The 21,844-nt window shown below is 35.8% G+C and overlaps 1 protein-coding gene across 1 annotated transcript; it reads right to left on the reverse strand.

Annotated features, from left to right (window-relative positions):
* Positions 1-255: 255 nt before the first annotated feature.
* LOC122318115 (putative UDP-rhamnose:rhamnosyltransferase 1) lies at positions 256-1,864 on the reverse strand. Its single transcript, XM_043135256.1, has one exon. The coding sequence runs from the start codon at positions 1,819-1,821 to the stop codon at positions 385-387; it is 1,437 nt and encodes a 478-aa protein (XP_042991190.1). The 5' UTR covers positions 1,822-1,864; the 3' UTR covers positions 256-384.
* Positions 1,865-21,844: the final 19,980 nt, after the last annotated feature.

Raw genomic sequence — 21,844 nt, forward strand, 5'->3', positions numbered from 1 at the left:
TTAAATAAAATATTATTATAATATAATTTTTTAATATTAATTTTATTTTATAATTTGAAAAAATTAAATTATTTATTATATATTTTATAGAATTTCAAAAAAATTGTAATGATTAGATGAGATGATTATCTATCAAACCAAATCAGGATAGGCTAAAACCATGTCGCAGATGTATATATAAGAGAAATTACTATCAGGCCGTTTCCCATAATTTGATCAAGCAAATAAACGATCATGAAAATATAGATTATAGTGGCGCAAATCATGGCTTTCGATACTAATATATAGTAAATCATAAGCTCCATTATTTTCGACTTATCACTTTAACCAACATGCATGAGGGACACCACCCTGATGATTATAATAAATCTCATCACGTACTTTCTAACCCTTGTTAATGATCCGCCTGTGTTTCTCCAGCAACTCAACAAATTTATCAACGTATCGGTGCTGGAGTTCCTTGTCCCCAAATATGGTGGTCATTTCCTTAGCTTTGTCCCTGTAAATCTGACCCTCTGCGTCTTTCATCACCAACCTCAAAGTTTGTGACACTGAGTCTTTGGTAAATGACCCATCTTCCTCCTTCCTGGGAATTTCAACTCCTGCTTGTCTCTCTTCCAAGAATCTAGCAATTAATCCTTGGTCCCCAATGAAAGGCAGCAGGATTAGAGCACGTCCAAACTGGAATGCCTCTGTCACTGAACTCCAACCACAGTGAGTCACGAACCCCCCAACCGACTCGTGACCCAGTATCTTGAACTGAGGTGCCCAGCCTGTCCAAACAATCCCACGACCTTTAGTTCGGTTCTCGAACCCTTCCGGTAGCTCAACTGATTCCCCACCGGCTGACTTTCTTAGAGCCCAAAAGAATGGACACCTAGATTGCTCTAGCCCAAGAGCCAACTCGTTGAAGTCTTCTTCACTCGGCCGGATTTCACTTCCGAGTGCTACATAAACCACTGACCCTTTTTCTTGCGTGTCTAGCCACTCCGAAATTGTATCCCAAGTGCTATCTTTATTGTCATTGCCTTCTTGTGGTGAGGGTGGCAATAAGCCCACGGGAACCACGGGTATATGGAGAAGCTCTCCGAAGAGATTCAACCACTCAGCTTCGACTTCCATACATGTTTTAATAGCCAGGAATTCGGTGCCTAAGTACACCATATTCAAACGAAACATGTCTGAAACACCGGAGGCATTCGCTTCAATGAGTTCAAAGAGCTTTTTTGCCTCATAAGGCCGATACACTATTTTGGATGGAAAGGGGACCCATTTGGGAGGGACGATGAAATGCTCAAGTTCCGTTCGTTTGCCTAGATCGGTCTCCTCTGTTGTTCCCGGCGACGCCGACAACGGAAACTTTGGTGGTCCAATGAAACACAAGGATGATGCGTTGAAAATACTGAAGAAAGCTCGTGAGATGCTAAGTCTGGAAGCGATTGGTGGTAACCAGTGAGGGGCAAAGTCATGAATAATCCAATCAGGGTTCGAAGTTTCTAAAAACTTAGACAAGGGTTCTTGAAGACCATCATGAGCTATCTTAAGGTATGGAATTATGTGGTGGGGTACGTCCATGGTGGCCTCTGCGTTCTCCGTCAGGTTGTCAACATGGGGTAAGGGAAGCTTCACCAAAGTTATCAAAGGCGCAACATCCGGAGGGATCTTGGGGAGGCGATCAATGTTTCTAGGCGTGGATATGAAGGAAATACGATGACCCTTTCGCCGGGCTATGAGCTTGCCGAGCTCTAAAGATGGGATTATGTGACCAAAGGCTAACCATGGGAACATGGCTATGTGAAGCTGCTGCTTTGTTTCAGCCATGGCGCGCGGCTACTTTCAGAGGTGATGGTGTTCCTAGAGCAGATTATCTTCGCCGACAGCACTCTCGTCTCTTCAATTTATATATGTGGGAGATGCCCACCAGGGATCCTCACCATGAGTTTTGTCAGTAGATAAATGTCCGGTCGGTACACATGTATGTATAATTGTATATATTCACGCATTTCCAAAATCAGATTTGGACTATATGATTTTAAGAAAAAATTTAGTTATCATCTCTATTATTACTTTTTATTTATTTATATTAATACATATATAATAGGAAAATGATAAGTATAAGAATTTAATTAATTTAAGTAGAATAAAATTAAAAAAAGAAATTAAAACAAAGGTGTAAGCAAAATTATTAAACCAGTACTGTAGGAATGCATATTTTCCAAAAGAGCAATGCTACATACAATCGTGAAATTGTAAATGCTACGCAATCGTTTTGAAAAAGAGTGGAGTCCACAATTAAAAAGTTAGTTTTTTTTTTTTTTCATGTGACTCTCATATTAATTCATTTTTTTCAAAATAACTGTACGCTGTTTGCACAATCACGACTGCAAATATCATTTCTCTTTTCAAAAATGCCCATTTCTAATCTCGAATTAATTAATCATGGTCACAATGACCTCGCGATCCTCTACCAACAAAATTCCACCAAGCTTGTTCTTGGAAAAATGTTACATTTCTCACCAATCTTCTGATTTCTTTACTCGTATCCCATGAAATCTAAGACCGTTGTGCCTAGGTGATGTGGTGGGAAAAAATAGATATTTGTGTTGGTACTTTAATGTGAAAAAGGCTTAATGTTATCAATTTTAAGTTATTAGCTTTTCACGAAACAATTTGGTGAAAAGAAATCTTTTCGAATACCCATTAATCGTTTACCTTTTCCGACAACATGCCCCCCCGGCATAAAGTGGAGGGCATAAGGTAGCATCTGTTGTAATGAGTTTAGTTTTTAATTCCCAGGGCATAAAGTGGACCGCAAGCCTTTGTTTTTTTATCTTTTATTTTATGTACCCCGCATTTTTATGTGCATTATCGTGGAGTAATATTATATGTACAGATCAGTTCCGGCCTGATAGTATTCCCTTCCAACCATAAACTTCCAATATTCTACCTAACGCTATGTAGATATATATATCCTACCTAATAATAAATATATAGCAATATTATATAGATTAATAGAGTGTGCAAGTGCCATGTAATTATTTTGAAGAAGAGTATAATCTATTATTAAAAAATTAATTTTTTTATGTAAATTTTATATTTATTCACTTTTTTTAAAATGATTACCCACCATTTACGTATTCACAACTATAACTATTATTTTTCTTTTCCTCTTACCAATGTCCCATTCGTCGCTTATAAAAATAAGAAACGTCGTCGGCGCATGCGTGTAATTATACAGGATCGGAATATTTAATACGGCGTTTATAATTCTTCCTTTCGTTGCTTATATAAACAATAGATCATGATCTGCTGATAACGTCATTACTAACGCTATTGAAAGAGAATTATATATAATTTAATATTAATTGATCTCCAGTCGAACATTGAATATACTAATTTACCATTTTAATGTTTATTGTACAGTTTTAGTGAATTTTATTAGGGGCAGGCAACTTTTTGCTACCTGATTTAATACCGCTCTTTTTTATCATTAGATTTTTTTTCAACATTTTATATTTTTTTGTATTTTTTTAATAAATTTAAATATTTTTAAAAAAATAAAAAGATACATCAATACAATGAAAAAATCTTCTTTAATTATTAAGCTAAATTTTTTTTACCAGCGGAGCATACAAGCTTTTCTCTTTTATTAGCCAGGGAGAGTCATAGAACAATTTAACAAAAACTGCCTTTTGCCGCCGAAGATTTTGTTGGCAAAAGATGCCGGTGGGAAAAACATATTTCCAACCAAATCCACTCCAGGATTTACCGCCGCAAATAATTCATCCTGTAACATTTCCTACAAATCGCACGTGTTGTGTCCGTGGAAAAAAAATACGTAGATTTGTGGGAATAGTAGATCCAATTGGTGATGTTTCGTGGGTAAAAATGATTTATTTCGACTATCATAAAATCGTTGCTGATTGTATCTGATACACTCTGTTGGTGCGAAAGAAGCTTTTGCTGCGACGTGTTTTGGCCACAATTGTTACTGTCCTACTCTTTCCCACCCAAAGACTAACAGTAGTTCCCGGTAATGCGAAAATATGTCGGGCTGGCTCGACTGAAGCCGCGGAAACTAACAACTTGTACAATCGACGGCTTATAATGATTGAGTTTTCTATTTTGTATTTTCTACAGATAAAACTTGTCAGGAATGCTATAATAATCTTTTTAGGTGCTTCTAATTGTTCAAATTATAATACTTTGATGCCTTTTCTCAAAGCTTACTGCCAACAGTAATTGCAACCATAGACAATAATCTCTTTTATTGCAATTCCAAGGAGTTTATCGCTTAAAAACCAATGGTTTTCTATATTCTTTTTTCCACAATTGTCTATTCACATAAGAATATAAGAATTTAATTTGGTGGAAATTCTGGAGTGATGTCCAAAATTATTATGAATATCTCAAAATGGCATTCCAGATCCAAGAGGATACTTCTTTAACACACTTGCAAAGTTAGTGAAGTACATGGACATACAACATGTGGAAAAGTGGGAACTACAACAGGATCAAATACATAATCCATTGTTGTTTTGATAGCTTATACATGCCCCTAATAAAATCCTATATATATATAGTTAAACACACATACCTTGCTTGAAGCATTCCATGATTCTAGAGACCTCAAATTGTGGTCCTCATCATGTTGCCAAATCATTTAGTTCGAACCATTTACAGGTTGATATTCATCTATAGTCCCCATAGCTTATTAATCGAAATAATGGGGCTTTAAAATTATTCCAGCTTGACCCTTGTCCCTCTTTTTACATCACTCCTCAAGATGTATTATGTTGGTGATATACAACATACAGTTTGCAATTAAAACCTCACTGTAACAAACACAGTTCAATAAGAAATCAAGCACTAGGACACGATAGATCCGGAGATTTTTAGTGCCATATATACATTATCACTCTAATTCTGTGAGCAATCCCGCTTACTTTATACTTACCTAATTTGAAATTCAACTTCACCCTCAAACACTTCAGAATGCAGATAATCAAATAATGAGCCACTCATTTTTTACCTCAACCTAAATATAAAAGGACTAGGTAAAACTATGTTTAACATCAGTTAGCTTGCCTTTTACTAAAATGGAGAGATTTTTCTTACCACCAATATCAGCCTGGGCCCTGGCCATGAATATGCATGACATGACATTTGCTCTATCACAATATTAGCTAGCTCCGATGCTTATTCTTCTCCAATAGTATCACATCTTCATGTTCAAAATCCTGCATTAAATCATACAATGAATGTCAAAGAAATGAGGTAACAGAGACCCCTTCTGGTAAGCAAGAGGAGTGAAGACATTACACAACATATGGAGATAATGATATACCATTGAGATAATATGAACTTCGCTTCCCACTTCCATGAAATCTTGTATAGTGGTGGATATCTTAACAAACATCAAAATACTAACCAAAATCTGCTGCTTAGCCCCCCTCTACACTTCTCACATTGCCCGACAAAAGATTTTCCCCTGTTTATACTACACACAAAAACTCCCAAAATTCCCAAAATATGTTTCAACAATGATGCCTAAGCATCTTCTTGAGTCTTTCTCTTAGACTCCTTATGGGACTCCAACTCTGACATTCTCATGTTCAGTTGTTTCTCGTAATCTGAAAAATCTTTCCTAATAGCTACCATATCAAACATTGATGCCTCTAACTTAGTCTTGTAAATTTAAGCATTTGTCTTGTTGTTTTCATCCTTGTAAGCCAGACGTAAAAAATCCTTATTCTTTATAATTGAAGGAGATGGTTCAGGAATGATTTAAGTGTCCCAACCCTTGTGCATAGCCAGATCTATGCCTCAAAACCTTTTTGAAAACTTTTGTAGCTGCATTATCAATATTGTCTTCCAAGTCTTTCTTATTCAACTTCTCAACCATAAGATGTAAAGGCAAAAATTGGTTAGGATTAGATGACTAAATGATAAAGTTTATCTTATCATTATTGATTAAATTTGGATGAATGATAAGGTTCATCTTATCATTATTTGATTAAATTTGGATGAATGTAAAATAAGTATTGATTTGTATCTAAACAATATTGAGTCTATCTAGAAGTCTTAGGTGTTGTTTAGATAAGTCTTTGAGGTTAAAATCAAGTTCTGGAAGATTGGTATTTATCAAGAAGAAGGCTGAACAGAGTTTAGTCAATAACAGAAGATATTATCGCGAAATGTTAGCAGTCCGTCGAAACACGTTTTCGTGTCTGTTGCTAACCGTCAGCAGAGTCTTACTACGACTAGAACTCTTTTGAACAGAGTTTAGTCAATAACAGAAGATATTATCGCGAAATGTTAGCAGTCCGTCGGAACACGTTTTCACGTCTGTTGCTAACCGTCAGCAAAGTCCTACTGCAACTAGAACTCTTTCTAGACTTTCTATTTAAAGGGATTCGGTTTTGTATCTTTTTAAGGACTTCAAGCCACGAATTTTACAAAGAAGATTCTGAGTGTTCATGAGAGAAAATTCATTTGAGAATTTTCATGGGGTTTTTCATATCTTCTTGAGTGTGATCATGCTTTGAGTGTGAAGGAACATTGATTGGATTTCAGCCTCTGGAGTTCCAGAAGGGATGTTAACATTTGAAGATCGCCAGAGGTTCTGGCTGCTACTGCGGTAGAAGACAAACGGGTCGTTTGTCTAGGCAAGTAAGAGAGTCGAATTGCAAAGGTTTTGTAATTGATTATTGCTTGTAATTGTTCTTCAAATAATAAGATTGACTTTCCTGGGTTTGGCTGCCCCGTAGGGTTTTACCTTTAAAGAGTTCTTTAAAGGGTTTCCCTTCGTAACCAATCTTTGTGTCTTGCAAGTTTGATTATTTATTTTAAAGTATTTGATTCGTTTCATAATCTTGATAATTGAGATCTAACTTATTTGTTCAAGGAAATTGGTAGACAATTTCGTGATTTTACAGGGGTACGTTGGGAATTTCATAAGATTTTAAATACAAAATACATATGCTGTTAGATTGGACGAATTGCACTTCCAGCAAAATAAATTCCTGTTGTTGCAATGATAAATTTATCGTTCTTATTTGACCAATGCACTTCTTTATAAAAAGTAATCAAATTTGATGACGTCGCACACTTCAAGTGAAAAACAACATTTAAGCAATTCATTTATTACGAGCAAAGATACTTAAGTTTCAAAGGTGAATTAGAATTTTACTTTCTCTTCCAGTAGCCTAAGAAAGGACTTAATTTCTCCCACCTTTGTGTTCGATCCTTTCCTTTCGCCTATTACTTGTGTTTCTTCAAGACATATCTTGAAATTTCAGTATATAACCTCATATGTTATAGAAAGGGCTGGTACAAGTAGATCAATGTAGGCTAACATCAGGATACCATACAAATATAACGTGCATACCAATTTCGAGTAAACGCTAGAGAGCTTACCTTGAAGGTTCCGCTGGCCCACCTTTGACATAGCCATTCCAATACTGGTGGCTTAACCAGTGACACCCCACTAGATCTCGCCTCTGCATGCATGCCATATTTTGAGTATACTTTACGTAGTTTATAGTGAAATGCATTGTTCTTATCCGCAATTGACATTATCATTGTGTCATGATGATTGTGTTTTGTCCAATCTAAAACAATGTCTACCTGAAGTGTGCAAAATTATTAGTGCCCATTTACTATCATCATATAGAACAAATGTATAATTAACTAAACATAAACTTCATTAATTCTATGAAACCATAAATGCTTACTCTAGCACGTTCAACCAACTAATCTTTCTCCTTCTCGGGTACATAACTCCAGCTTATAATATGCCTCATTTTAGCATGTGTTTTAATAATCCATGCCACTTGACCGGAAAAGATCGTCGCATTTTGCCATTTTCGTATGATGGACCTCTATGGCCATCCTTAATAATTAAAGAAATCTTACCCAACTTTTGTAGGAGTTCAGATTTTGAGCCCTTTGCTAGCCCACGACCACGTTTGCAGGTTGGTGGAACTATATTTAGAAGAAAGCAAAAAACATAAATCAATCTTTACAAGGGTAAGTTTCTTGCATCCATTCTCCTATTTTCGATTTCTGTGGAAGTGTTTGTTTGCTTGAACTGGTCTGAATCTTGTGGAGGTTGGGATGCAGTGGCGGAACCACATTGTCCCATGCCCCCCCCCCCCCCCAAATTTTATGAAAACATAAATTACTCTCTTATATTTTATACATTATTCTATAAATATAGAAAATGGTCCTCCCAAAAATTTTATAATTTCCTTATGATCTTTAAAATTTTTTAAAATTTTAATATATCTAAAAATGTCTCTCTCCAATTTTTTATATAGTTCCAAATCTTTGTTTCATTTATATATATTATCTATTTTCAAGGATGTGGCTTTTCTAAAATTAAAATTTAAACTAAGTTTAGAAGAAATAATAAACTTATTAATATGGATTTCAAAGTTTTTTGTTATATAATATTGAATTTCTTAATATGGAATCTAAAGTGAAAATTCAAGAAAGATTATTTAAGGTCGATGATCTATAAAAAAAATAGTTTGTAGTTATATAGTTATGATTTTTCAATCTCTTTTTTATTTATATAAGAGAAATGATGTTTGCAATCCTAGGATGAAAAATGGTTTGTAGTTATATAGTTATGAATTTTCAATTTTTTTTTTATTTACATAAGAGAAATAATGTTTGCAATATTAAGATGTGCAAGTCTCATCCACTTCTTTTGAAAAAAATAAGTAAATCTAGAGCTTACATAAAAAAAATTTAATTTTTAATGGTGGACTCAATTTTTTTTGAAATAAAGTGTGTAGAGCTTGCATATTCTAAGACTGTATCTAGCATTATTCTTTATATAAATGTGTCGCATATATACTAAAAAAGTTGGTCCCCCTCGATACAATTGTTGGTTTCGCCATTGTTGGGATGTGATCTGGACAGTTTTTTTTTGGCTCATTTGGATGATTGGTTTTTGTGTTTGACATGGATGATATTCACTAGTAAATGGATGAGTAGTCTATGTGGGTTGGTTCTAAATTTTTGTGGACTGCTGGGTTGGATCTTCAATTTCAGATATGTTTTGTATGATTGATTTAGCAAAGTGTTTATGTATGGTCTCATTGCATATACTATAAAAATATTAGATGACCAGATTCCTTCTAAATGCGTTTATGATATGTAGACACTGTTTTTTTCTTGGACATATAACTCCATATTTTCCTCATGGCTACATTAAGTTCTTGCTAAACTTTCATTAGTGGATTGGACAAATTTATATGTTCATATTATGTTCTTATTTTTCCAGACCAGGCTAGATTATGTTCAGATTTTTCCATATTTTTATGCTAAACAAGCCTATATTTGGTTGAGAAAAAAATAGTTGGGAAACAATAATTTAAGTAAAAATTAAATTATTAATTAAAATATGGAGAGTAGTTGCAAAATATGAAAATATATATATATATATAATAAAAAAATATTATTATCAAAATGCATAATATTATAGTATAATTTTTGCTTTCGGATGGATAGTCTAATGTGGATGTCTAATGTAGATTAATATCTTAAATGGCTTTGACTTTAGCCAAATTTTGGAATGGCTTTGGCTAGACCATTGCCAATTATGCTCTAATTGCTTGTTGAATTTCATTTCAGATGATTGCTTCATTGTGCTGAATTGGCACTACAAGAAAATTCATTATTTCTGGCGACCTTATATTGCCGTAAACTAAACATCGCCGCAAATAAGTATTTGCAACTATTCTTCTTTGCCGGTATTGCGCCGCTATTGTTGAGTGAGAAAAAAAGATCACGGCGTGAGTTAGCGTAGCCACAAATACATTTTATAGGGGCGACAAATTGTGGCCGCTAATACTCTAATAGAAAGTTGGCAAAGATTTACGTAACCTGTTGTTGTGAGAGTAAAATTGAGTTTTTGCAGCGACATAGTGTTGCGGCAAAAAGTTCTGTTATAACTATTAGCAACGACCAAATAGTTTTTCCTGTTGAATTTCTCTGATTTACAATTATTTACCATTTCAGCCTCTTTTTTTTTTTAAACATCTGTAGTCCCCCATTAGATACAATATCCAACGCATGTAATAGATCAACATATTCCCTAATAAGCATACAATATCATGAATTAATCATTTACATGATATAGATGTTTCAAATACCCCTAACATGTATCGGTATATCATTCATTCATCATAAAAAGTGCTATTTGAAATTCACCCCAACATCCCACATTAACAGATCAATGTAAGTTTACATGTGTACTCCTCATCTTTATTGTGTAACAACGATTTCCTAAGCAAGTCTTGATCATCATGGAAGCTGCCTTCTTCATCTAAAAACCAAAAGGTATACCACTTCATCTAAAAACTGGAAGCCTCCTTCATTGATCTCAAAATGATCTCAAAAGCTATATTTTGGGATTCACATTCATGACTAAATAAGCGACCCATAGAGCAGTGGATGGGCTGACTGATACTGCTCCACAAGCTGCCCAGCGAAGACTCCTAGGAACCGTAATTCTAGGACCTGCATAAGCACACCAAAAAATGTATCATATATATATATATATATATATATTTTAATCAAACATAATGAAAGAAAAATATATCACAATCTCTTTAGTACGTTTGAGTTGAAAAATTGTAGTAAACCATATTAGACTAAACTTGTTATATAGAAAGTTATGTCAAGAAATTCTAACTCATTTACATAATCATAAATGATCACTTTAGTTATAAACATTTCCAGAGCAAGATAATATATTCACCTTTTTCACTTCTTCATTTGGTCCCGGCCTACAGAAACCAAAGTATTGCAAAACCAGACTTCCACATAAAATCCTTCACAGTGAAGGTTGTACTGTGTGCAGCTCCAATTCAGTGGAAACCCTTTCAAAACATACAACCTAACACCAAATATCTAATAATCAAACAAAGTTATACTAGGAGACACTTTTCTATGACATGTAAGGCACAAATCCATCTCCATACAAAAAATGCAGAAAAAACTTATTGACTAAACAAGGAACTGCCTATGCAGGTCTCTGAGTTTCTCTATGAGACTCTCCTTGGGTTTGTCTCTGTGATTCCATGTTTGAACTTAATAATTTGTCGTACTTGGCTTGCTTCGCCAACACTTTCTCTACATTACCCCGTAATTCTTCCAATTGATTCTTTTAATACTCAGCATCCTTCTCATGCCTCTCTGTATGTTCTATTAATGCTGCAAATTTTTCTGCAGTCTTATGTCTAGATGACTCAGGGATAACCATCTCCCCCAACCCCCTTGCATACCCTGGCCTGTGGCCTAGTACCTCCCTAAAGATTGATGCAGCAACATCCTTAGTCTTCTTCTTAGGCTCTAACTTAGAGTACTTGGCAACCATTTCATTCTATTCAAGGAAGTGAAATCACACGTTAATATGTACACATGGATTCGCTCAAAACTACAAGGTAAATAATATGTACACACGGATTCATTCAAAGTCACTCACATGTTTCTCTTTCGTCGCTAGAGTCACAAATTTACCCTTCTTCTTACTCCACCTCACCTCTTTAAAGAAATCAATAAGGTGCTCATCACTCTCAGACTACAAATACAAGCAGGGATTAATACCATTTGTCGGTTAAAATCAGCAAATAATATGTTACTTCCTACATTTACATGTAAAAATCTGAATAAACTTCGTACCCTCATTTGCATTAGTCTTACGAAGGACTACCACCAAGTGTTTTAATGTTCAGCAACTTAACTGAAAATGAAATTTTAGAATACTTGGAACAACCTTCATAAAGAGGACGCTGTGAATCAACCAACAACTAGTCAAAATTCATGGTTGATTCACTTCCGACTGAGGTTGAACCCCCAGCATAGAATGACTCGGGTGAAGGAACATTAGGGAAATTCCCTGCTCGAATGTCTTGTAACATAACATCAATGTAGGGATCAGCTTGTTCGGGATCATGAAGATCGTCATCATCAATAAAAGGTAAATCTTCCTCCTCGCCGTGAAATATCCATGTTGTGTAAATTGGTTCAATACCTTTGATGAATAGATGTCCCTCTACCTGACTTATAGGTAGGAAATAATTATTTGAACATAGGGTACATAGACACCGGATTTCATCACTTGTAGAATAAGATCGAGCCAAAGTAATGAAATCTTTAACGCTGGCCGCATATTCACTGGATCAAAATGTATCAGTGATTTTCATCCAACTCTTGTCCATCTACGAAAAATACCTAAATGTTAAAAATTGGTAAATTGGGAAAAAGATCCTTTAAAGAATCATGTGGGTAAGTGTGGGTAAGTGTTATTGATCATCGCTCTTCAGTGTGGTGTATCATTATTTAATAATGATCAAAGAGTTCGGTGTTGGTAGCAACAAATTATAGAAAAACCTTTAACTAGTTCAGGAAAAAAAATATTTTCAAGTTTTTCAGAAGAAGAGATGAACAATGCCTAATGCAGAAAATTTTTGTAAATGTAGGGGGTGGGGTGAATTTTTTGTACTCTTGGTGTAGTTTGTATAAGTGTATGTGATTGAGCTGAAATATTGCATGTTCTAGCCATTAAAAACCAATGTATTTTAAATTCTTCGTGACACTATTATTGGTTTTAGATAAAAAAATGATTAATAAGTATAAATACGAGTTGTGAATTTTAATTGATTGATATCATGTTTATGCTTAATTATGATTTAATGAGACAATATTTCCTCACATATATAGTCTGTTTTTGATAATTTATTTTTGAGTGTTATTTCTTTCTTCTTATTTTCAGTTTAAATAAAATTCAAAAAAGATCCGGTTGGAACTTATGATAAAAAATGCATACTAATTGAGAGGAAGCTTGGCAACTGAAAAAGAAGACACAAAATGAAGAATCAATGGTTATTTTCTCCCTTTGATCATTCAAGATGCATATGACTCATGGTTGAACAAAACTCACGGAGGCTTGAAATTTTGGTGGTGCAACATTAAAGTCATACAAAGAGTTGACATGTGCTGAAAAAAGGAAGGAAGTGAAGTGCTGGAAAGTAAAGAGAGGGACCAACCGGTGGGTGTTTGTATTTTGCTAAATTATGAAGTCGGTTCATGAGGTGATATCATAGTCAGTTTGTGCATGGTTTGAAAGAAAAAAAAAATTCTTTTGGATGTGAGAGAAGCAGCCGATCGGTGCATGAGTTTGGAGCTGGAGATACGTGTGGAGAGAGGGACCAATTGGTGGGTGCAAAGATTGTGTATATTCGGTGCATGATTTGCTGGAGTTGTGCTGGAAAGTGGGACCGGTGGGTGCAAAAGTTGAAAGAAGAAAGGCTGTGGAATAAAATGATAGGAGAGTGGATGAGTGTGTATGAATTTTCAACAAAGTTAGTGGAAGAGAAAGGGGATTAAAGATGAAAATTCATTGAATAAAGAAAAGGGAGTATAAAGCAACGGATGAGGGAGAGGGGAACGTGGAACCGGAATTGAAGGAAATTGATTCAATTAAAATGATTCTTCAAGAGGCAGCTAGTGAGTAGTTGGCTGGGATTAATTATTCAGTGCATGATTTGAGAGGGACCAACCGGTGGAATTAAATGATTCTTCAAGAGGCAAGTGGATGTTCGGCTATTGACTTTTTTGCTATAAAAAGAGGCAAGTTCTGAAGAACAAGGAGGGGGGATTGAGAGAGAAGTGGGGGAAGAGACACGGAAAGAGAGAGAAGGGGTTGAAAGCAATCGGTGGGTGTAGAGTGAAAGGGATAGGTGGGGAGTTGAGAGAATTGGAGAGAGGAGTAGGTGCAGAATTTTCAACCAAGTGAGATAGGAATTGGCTGAGTTTGAATCCGTCGGTCCTAAGCAAACAAAAAGAGAGAAAAGTCATGAGAGAATAGGAGAGAGCAAGTCGGTTTCTTAGTCTTTATTGGTTGGAATAAATTCATGTGTTGGAATTAAATAGAGTGGGGACTTGTGAGTGGAAGAAAGGGAGCTGTTGTGCTGCTTCCGTTCCCTTGCTTTTCATTCGGAGTGGATGTTTTCTTTTACTTGTAGCATAAAACTCTTGTATTGATTCACTTTTATTTAGAAGAGGCGGATGGAATTCAATCTCTGATTTATTCCTCTGTATCAATTAGATTTCAGATTTTGTTGTTTTTAAGTTATTGCTTAGTATTTCTTGTGTTAGTTATTTAATGGAGAATGCTTATGTGATTTCTATAGTGTTTGTAATGAATATGTTTGGCTAAATTTTCATACTAAGGTTAGAGGTGAAGTTTAATGATTTAAATATTGTTTCCGAATCCACGTAAAATCTATTTTGCGAGCTTGATTGATTGAAAGATTTTATTTGGATAATTTGATTATCTATATACTCGTCTTGATTCATTGTGATTTCCAAATACAGTGAATGCTTGAGGAATCCCTGTGGTATTCAAATAGATTTGTAAATGTTTTAATCATCAATCGTTCACGCTCAATCATAAGCGTCTGTTTTTCTCGATCTTAAATGCTAAATCTACCAATTAAATGGAATCATTATTCTAGTTTAATTGAAGTAAATTGATCGGAAACAATATCATAAATTATTAGACGGATCCTCGAAACCTTAGTCTTTTTCCATTCATTTTATCAATCTTCATTTGATTGCACGTTTCTTTTAGTAATTTCGTTTCATTGTCTGAATTTATTTTCTTTGTCACAAAAGTCAATCCCTGTGGATTCGATCCTGTAAGATACTACAACACCTGTATACTTGCAGGTAAAACTACACTAGATTTTTGATTCATTAATTTGAGTCAAAGTTTAGTCACAACAGTATGTTCATACTTCATATAAATATTGAATTTGAAGATTGGGTTGCCTTTTATTTCAACTGAAAATTGATATAATGCAGTTTGTATAATGCAGTTTATTCATGCAGTATTTATAATGCAGTATTTATAATGCAGTTTGTATAATGCAGTTTATTCATGCATTGATGCTCATGCAGTTCGTATAATGCAGTTTAGGAATGCATTGATATAATGCAGTATTTATAATGCAGTTTATTCATGCATTGATATAATGTAGTAACCATATAATGCAGTTTAGAAATGCATTGATATAATGCCGTATTTATAATGCAGTTTGTATAATGCAGTTTATTCATGCATTGATGTAAATGAAGTTTATATAATGCAGTTTAGGAATGCATTGATATAATGCAGTATCTATAATGCAGTTTAGGAATGCATTGGTATAGGAGTGAAAGTTCAGGAACAGGGGAGTGAAAGCTCAAGCCCAAAGCAAACAATATAACTGTATTTAGTATTAATAATACTTTCACTAAGAATTAACAATAGCCTATGAACAGAATTGGGAATTAGTCCTGAGAAAAAACAATAGCCCACAAACAGACCAAAGCAACAGTCAAAAAAGCCTATGAATAGAATTGGGAAAAAGGCTAAAGGCCACTGAATATCACAAGGCATACATATATATGCCAAGTTTTTTGATAAGTAGCAATCCACATATATATGCCAAGTTGGAGAGAAAAGTCACAAGAAAGAAAGATTTCCCCGTATCTTTTCACTTTTCTTAAACAGTTGCAACCACAATCCAGCCTGCCAACTAAATTTTCATATATAGCCAACTAAATTTTCATATTTCCCCATATTTTTTCTTTTATTTAGAAAAGGTACTCCCTTTGCAAGAAGGCATACATTTATACCTCTAAAGCCTGCCAACTAAATTTTCATATAAGGAATCACCTAGGACCAGCCTAAAGAGTAAAAGATTTTGGGAAGAAGAAAGTAAGTACTCGGTTTCATTCTTTGAACATAAAACGAGTGAAGGTACTGATACATCAATCATGACAATAAATGTATAGTAAGACTTTTTTCTTTCTATTTTTTTTATTTTTTTATTTTATTATATATATATATATATAAGGAATTGATGTGTAATAAGACTTAGAAAATGCATTCACATTGTTGTTTAAATTAAAGTCAATACAACTTAGCCAAACATCCTACTTCAAAGGCCACTACTAGGATTGGACATTAACTCCATAGTCTAAGTCACTCTGATGCATTTGCTATTGATTAGGAAACCAGGAACAACATTTACAGTGAAATAGGAAAAAGCAATCGAATTAGGGCATACTACATTTGTAAGCCAGTCGAAATCTAGGGCAAACAAAATGCACATATTGTAATTTAGGGCAAACTATATACAAAAATGCATCTAATCCCACCACCAAAAAGTTGTAGGACAATGTATTTTACCAAAACAAAAGACTCTAACCCAACCAAAATCAATTTATAGCGAAAATACCTTACGTGATGAGTACCACAGACTCATTGGTGTCGAGTGGAGGCGAGAAGGCATGGCAGCTGGCTGGACGGTGCACGTAAGCAATGGAGAATGGCTATTTGACGACACAGAAGAGAGGCATAGTGTATCGGGGAGGGAAGAGGGAAAATAAGGTGCGGGTTGAAATTTAATTTTACCTTATATACTAAGTTTTGTTACGGCGGCACAACACTCGTTGCAAAAATATGAAACAAAATCAATTCTACAGCTGGATTAAATTAGTGTCGCAATAAGGTCACTAACAGTCATAATAACAAGCTTCTTGTGGCAAACTTTGTTGCAGCGATTTTATGTGGTCACAATAAGTTACTTTAGCGATGGTTTTTGCACTCCGTTGGAAACTTTCTTCTCAAACAGTAACTTTGGGCTATTTGTGGCTCAAATTTGATAGCCGGAAATAATATGAGCCGGAAAAAGCAATTTTTTTTGTAGTGTGGGTTGTTTTTATTCCTTGCTGAATTTCATTATCTGAGGAGACACCAATGACAACAATCATGGCGATGGCTACATTCAAAAGGAACCAACAAGGTGTCCATAATTCCTTGATGTTGTTAGAGTGCCAAACAATTTTCTTTCTGCTTCATATATATCATTATTAGTTTGTTTGGTAACGATGAGACTAATTTAATTTACTGCAAGCTTTTAATTATGAATGAGTTTCACCAAATTAATCTAGGAAAGAAATATTTTTACTTTTGTAACAATTGATTGGAAGTTTTTGTTGTGAAAACACCACACCCTCAAAAAATGATAGCGAAATAGTAAAATAAATGTAGATACACAAGAATCAATCACACAATCACACGACACAAGATTTACGTGGTTTGGCAATGTGCCTAGTGTAGGAAATTTTATTCGAAGGAGATTACAAACATGAATGAGTTACAAGAGTTTCCCCCTATTCACAATCTCAACTCTCTCTCTCTCTAGAGCTTTTTTTTTTCCCTCAAGAATGCTCCACGCCATTCCTCACATTTTTTCTTCAATCTATATGAAAGGGTGCTAGAAATCCTACGGTGGCAAAACAAGGTTATTCACTCGAGTGATGTGCCGAGTGCACCTCAAGCAAACTCTTTGTCTAACATTCGTTTGAGTGGTCTATCAAGGGAACTCGTGTGTTGGGATTTGCCCGAGCCCAATGTCGAGAGCTACTCAAGCAAACTCTCTGTCTGAGTTTCGCTCGGGCTTCATGTCGAGCAAGAGATAAGCAAACTCTCAACTTAACAACTTCTCAACTCACAACTTGGGCTCCATATAACCAAACAATCTTCCACTTGGAGACAAGTTCATCCACATGCTAGCCATTGTCTCTAGCACAAGCCCTATTACCTCTACAGCTCATAGCTTTTGTGCTCAAGCCAGAAGATGAACTGGAGTCGAGCAGGATGAGGGGCGCCAACCGCTACCAGAGATGTGGGTACTGCCCCTACCATAAGGAGAAGGGCCACCAAGTTGATGATTGCCAAATCCTGAGGAGGAAGGTCATGGCGGGAAATTTGGGAAAATGTTCTAGAAGAGGTTCGAGGAAAACAGTTCGGGCGTCTGAGCACCTGCCTCCTGCTGCCTCCTAGGCGTGCAGTTAGAGAAAGGCAAGAGCCAAGATGGGAAGGTTGTTGAAGCGAGAGACCTAGGCTGAGGAATGTGAGATGAAGGGAGGAAAATTTGCCAGGATAGAACCAAAACAACATCCCATTGGTAGAGGTCAACACCATAGTTAGGGGCTCCCTAGTGGGGGCATATCCGCTTCCGCTAGAAAAGTATATGCCCGAAGGGTAAGAAACAAGGAAATCTTCAACATCGAGAGACTGCCCAAACATGTTTGAACTCAAAATACCCCTGCGGTTTCCTCTGATGATGCAGACTGCAAGCTAGGGGTGATCTATAAGCACAATGATGCCCTGGTATTGATGATGCTGATGGCAAACTGCACAACTAGGAGGACATTGGTAAACAATAACAATTTGAATGACATCCACTTCTCGAAAGCCTTCGCCAAAATGGGGATCAACTAGGACAAGCTACAACCATTACCCGCATCGTTGAAGGGGTTTTCTGGAGAACCCGTGCATTCGTTGGGATCTATAACCCTGCCCATGACCATCGAGACAGGAAGACTCACGCAACCACCATGGTGGACTTCCTTGTGGTCAAGGCCCACACCTCGTACAATGCCATAATTGAGTGGCCAATGCTAAATAACTTGAAGTTGGTGACCCAACGTTTCCAAGAGAGGAGGGTGTGGGAGTGGTATGGGGCAAGCATGTGGTGGCGAGGGAATGCTACTTGCAGGAATTACGGGGTGAGAAGCATGGTGTCCCTTTTTATTATATTAGTAAATCGTGCTCCTTGCATTACTCCATATCATTCGTTATTAAAGCGAAAGTGACAACGTGTCACTCTAACTTTAAAATCAATAAAAGAGAACAAAAATGATGCACACACAACTCTTCACAACACTTTTCACAATACATGATGCAAAATGAGAATATTTTTGTAAAATGGTATTATTTTTATATGGTATTTTATAATAATATCTCTCATTTTAAAACATAATTATGAAATATAATGTAAAAAGTGTTGTATATATATCATTTTTCAAACCGAAATGTGTTTCCTAATAATGAGTAATGATGGTAATACCAAATGGGTATTTTATTATTCCACATTGAAGGTTTTACTGATAAAGTCGTGGGTTCTAATAATCTTCAGTATATTTCTTCTGATGACAAGACAGGCCTCGTTGACATTAATTGCACGGATCAAGAACTTTTTGCTTATCTATGAAACAACATTTTTCTGGAAGTTTTCATTCTTTTTACTCAAAATGGTTTTACACTTCTACATTTTATTCCTTTGACAAAATCAACTTCGTAGTATCCTTTGATGACTTTCTAGGTTCATCATTAGTCATGCCTAGTAGTCTTGCCATCAACAACATTATTAACATTAGGCTCAAGAACATTCACCGTCCTCAATCCTTTTTTACATTCCAGCTCTAGTCCATACAACATTCTCCCGGTGTTTTGAAAAATAACCCATCTCTACACAAGTATTGGCATAGCTAAAAACTTAGGGGTGAGCACCAATCCAATTGGAGTTGGAGTTAGAATCCCTAAAATTCGACTCTACTCCAATTTTGACTTGTGTAGGCTCTAACTTGACTTGTCAGAGTAGAGTCGGATTTGATTTACAAGCAAATTACATATCAATGCTAACATGTTTTTTTCCTAAACCCTATACAAAACCCTGTTTATTTTAAACCCTAAATTTAATTTTAATCTTTGTTTTAGCCATAAGTTTTTTTATTTATGGTTTTTATAATTTTTATCAATACTAGATTTAATTGTTAGTATTGACTGTTAATAAATACTAATTCACTAGTGTCTAATTAAATGTTATTATGTTATAGTATTACAATTTACATGTTATTAACTTCTTATACTAAAATTATTTCTATACTAATATCTGACTTATTTTTATACTAAACTTATACTATAATATCTAATTACAGGTTATTATAGTTAAGTAAATTGATATTGTGACACCCTGACTTCCACGTACAGAAATGTAGGAATCGTGACGTCGGAATGATGACAACATGAGTCACACATCCTAACGATAAGTGCTCAAGATCTGTGCAATAAGCAAACGTGTACAATAAAAATGAGGTGGATAAATAAAGAAGTCATCTAAGTACCAGAATTTGCTTAATAAAGAATCACTTAAATACAAGCATTTCGAAAAGTATTACATTTATCCAGTGAAAACATAAGAAAACCAAATTACAAGATCCAAAAGCAGGAAACCAATCCCAACACATGAGAAAGCAACCCCAAGTCACTCCTTTGGTGGAGTTGAAGCCTTAGGCTCTGCTTCATCATCATCTATATCAAAATCTATGATTCTATAAAAAGGAATCGCAGGGTGTCAAATACCACGTGATATATGAATCCTAGCAAGAAACCAACTAAACAACCCACGAGATAAAAATATATTAATGCAACCAATATGCATGCGTGCACATGATGAAACATGCATGTGCCCAAGACCACCATTTTTCTTGAAAAATGATAATTTTTTCAATGTATGCCAAAAAATCCCATTTAACCCAAGACACGCCATTAAATAGCATTTTCCATTTTTTCGGAAAATGGCCCAAACATAAACCAACAATTTTTCCAGAAAATCGTACTCATATCCATTTATCAATCACTGTAGGTGGGAATCTCAGGTGGGACTACCACCATTCCTACAACTTGCACTGTAGGCAGGAATCACATGCAGTACTAGCACCATCCTTGCTTACCATCATCCATATCGCTTGTACCGTAGGTTGGAATCACAGTCGGGACTCCACCACTGTCCCTGCTTACCACCATCTCTACAATTCATTTTTCCTCTCTTTCCATCTATCAGATCACTGTAGGCGGAAATCACATGCGAGACTCTACCACCGTCCCTGCTCACCACCATCCCTACAATTTTTTTTTTAATCTATCAGAGCATTGTAGATGGGTATCTCAGGCGGGACTCTATCACCATCCCTACAGTTCCCTTTTTTTCCCCTCTCTTTCATTCCTTTCAATTCATTCATTACAAACATATCCAAAATTCTTTCTCACATGAAAACTCAGTTTTCACCTACAACACATGAATATGCATGCAATAATGCAATAATAATCATGACACCAAACACAACATAAAAACTCCCAAACATAATTCAATTCAATAAACAAACCCATCCTTCAATCCAATCTAACCCTCATACTCCTCAGACTCAAAGTCCGGCACAATTAACCGGACTGTAAAAAATTTGTTAGTGTAAAAATATATTTAAATATCAAGAAATTATTTGAAAAATTACTTACAGTGACAAAATATAATTTTTGAAAGATCAAGGAGTTGCAAGAGGTGGTGACACAATAATGTAACAGTGTTTTCGAACCAAGGCTGTGGGTTTAAAAATACCAAATTTTGAATGGGGGCAAGCGAAGACTTAGACTGGCTAGGGAATGGCTTAGAGATGTTGGTGAAGTGAATGGTGGTGGTGGTTGGCCATGGGTGGCAGCGTGGGTGGCGGTTGGAGGAAAAAAAACTCAAATCGGAAATGGAGTTAGAGAGGCTTCAACGGTGGCTGATCGGAGCAGAGGATGGGTGGTTTAGGTAGTTGGGTGGTCACCAGTGAGGTGTTGAAGATATGGCAGCCAAAGTTGGCACCACGATGGCACTGGAACAAAAGGGAGCTGCGGCTTAAAGCCATGCGTGGAGGCTAACGGTGGCAAAGAAAGGGCTGAAAATGGAGGAAGGTGGTCGCCGGCCAGTGGGGAAGAGGATGGGAGGGGCGGTGACGTGCTCGGGCGGACGAAAAAATCAACAGAAGAGAGGGGAGGGAGGTGTCGCCTGCGGGAAGGAGATGCAGGGTGAAAAAGAAAAAAAGAAAAAAGAAAAAGAAAAAAAGAAAGTGAAAAGGGAAAAAGAAAAAGAGGAAAAAAAAAAGGAAG

This window comes from Carya illinoinensis, chromosome 8 (genome assembly GCF_018687715.1).
Source record: "Carya illinoinensis cultivar Pawnee chromosome 8, C.illinoinensisPawnee_v1, whole genome shotgun sequence".
Lineage (NCBI taxonomy): Eukaryota > Viridiplantae > Streptophyta > Magnoliopsida > Fagales > Juglandaceae > Carya > Carya illinoinensis.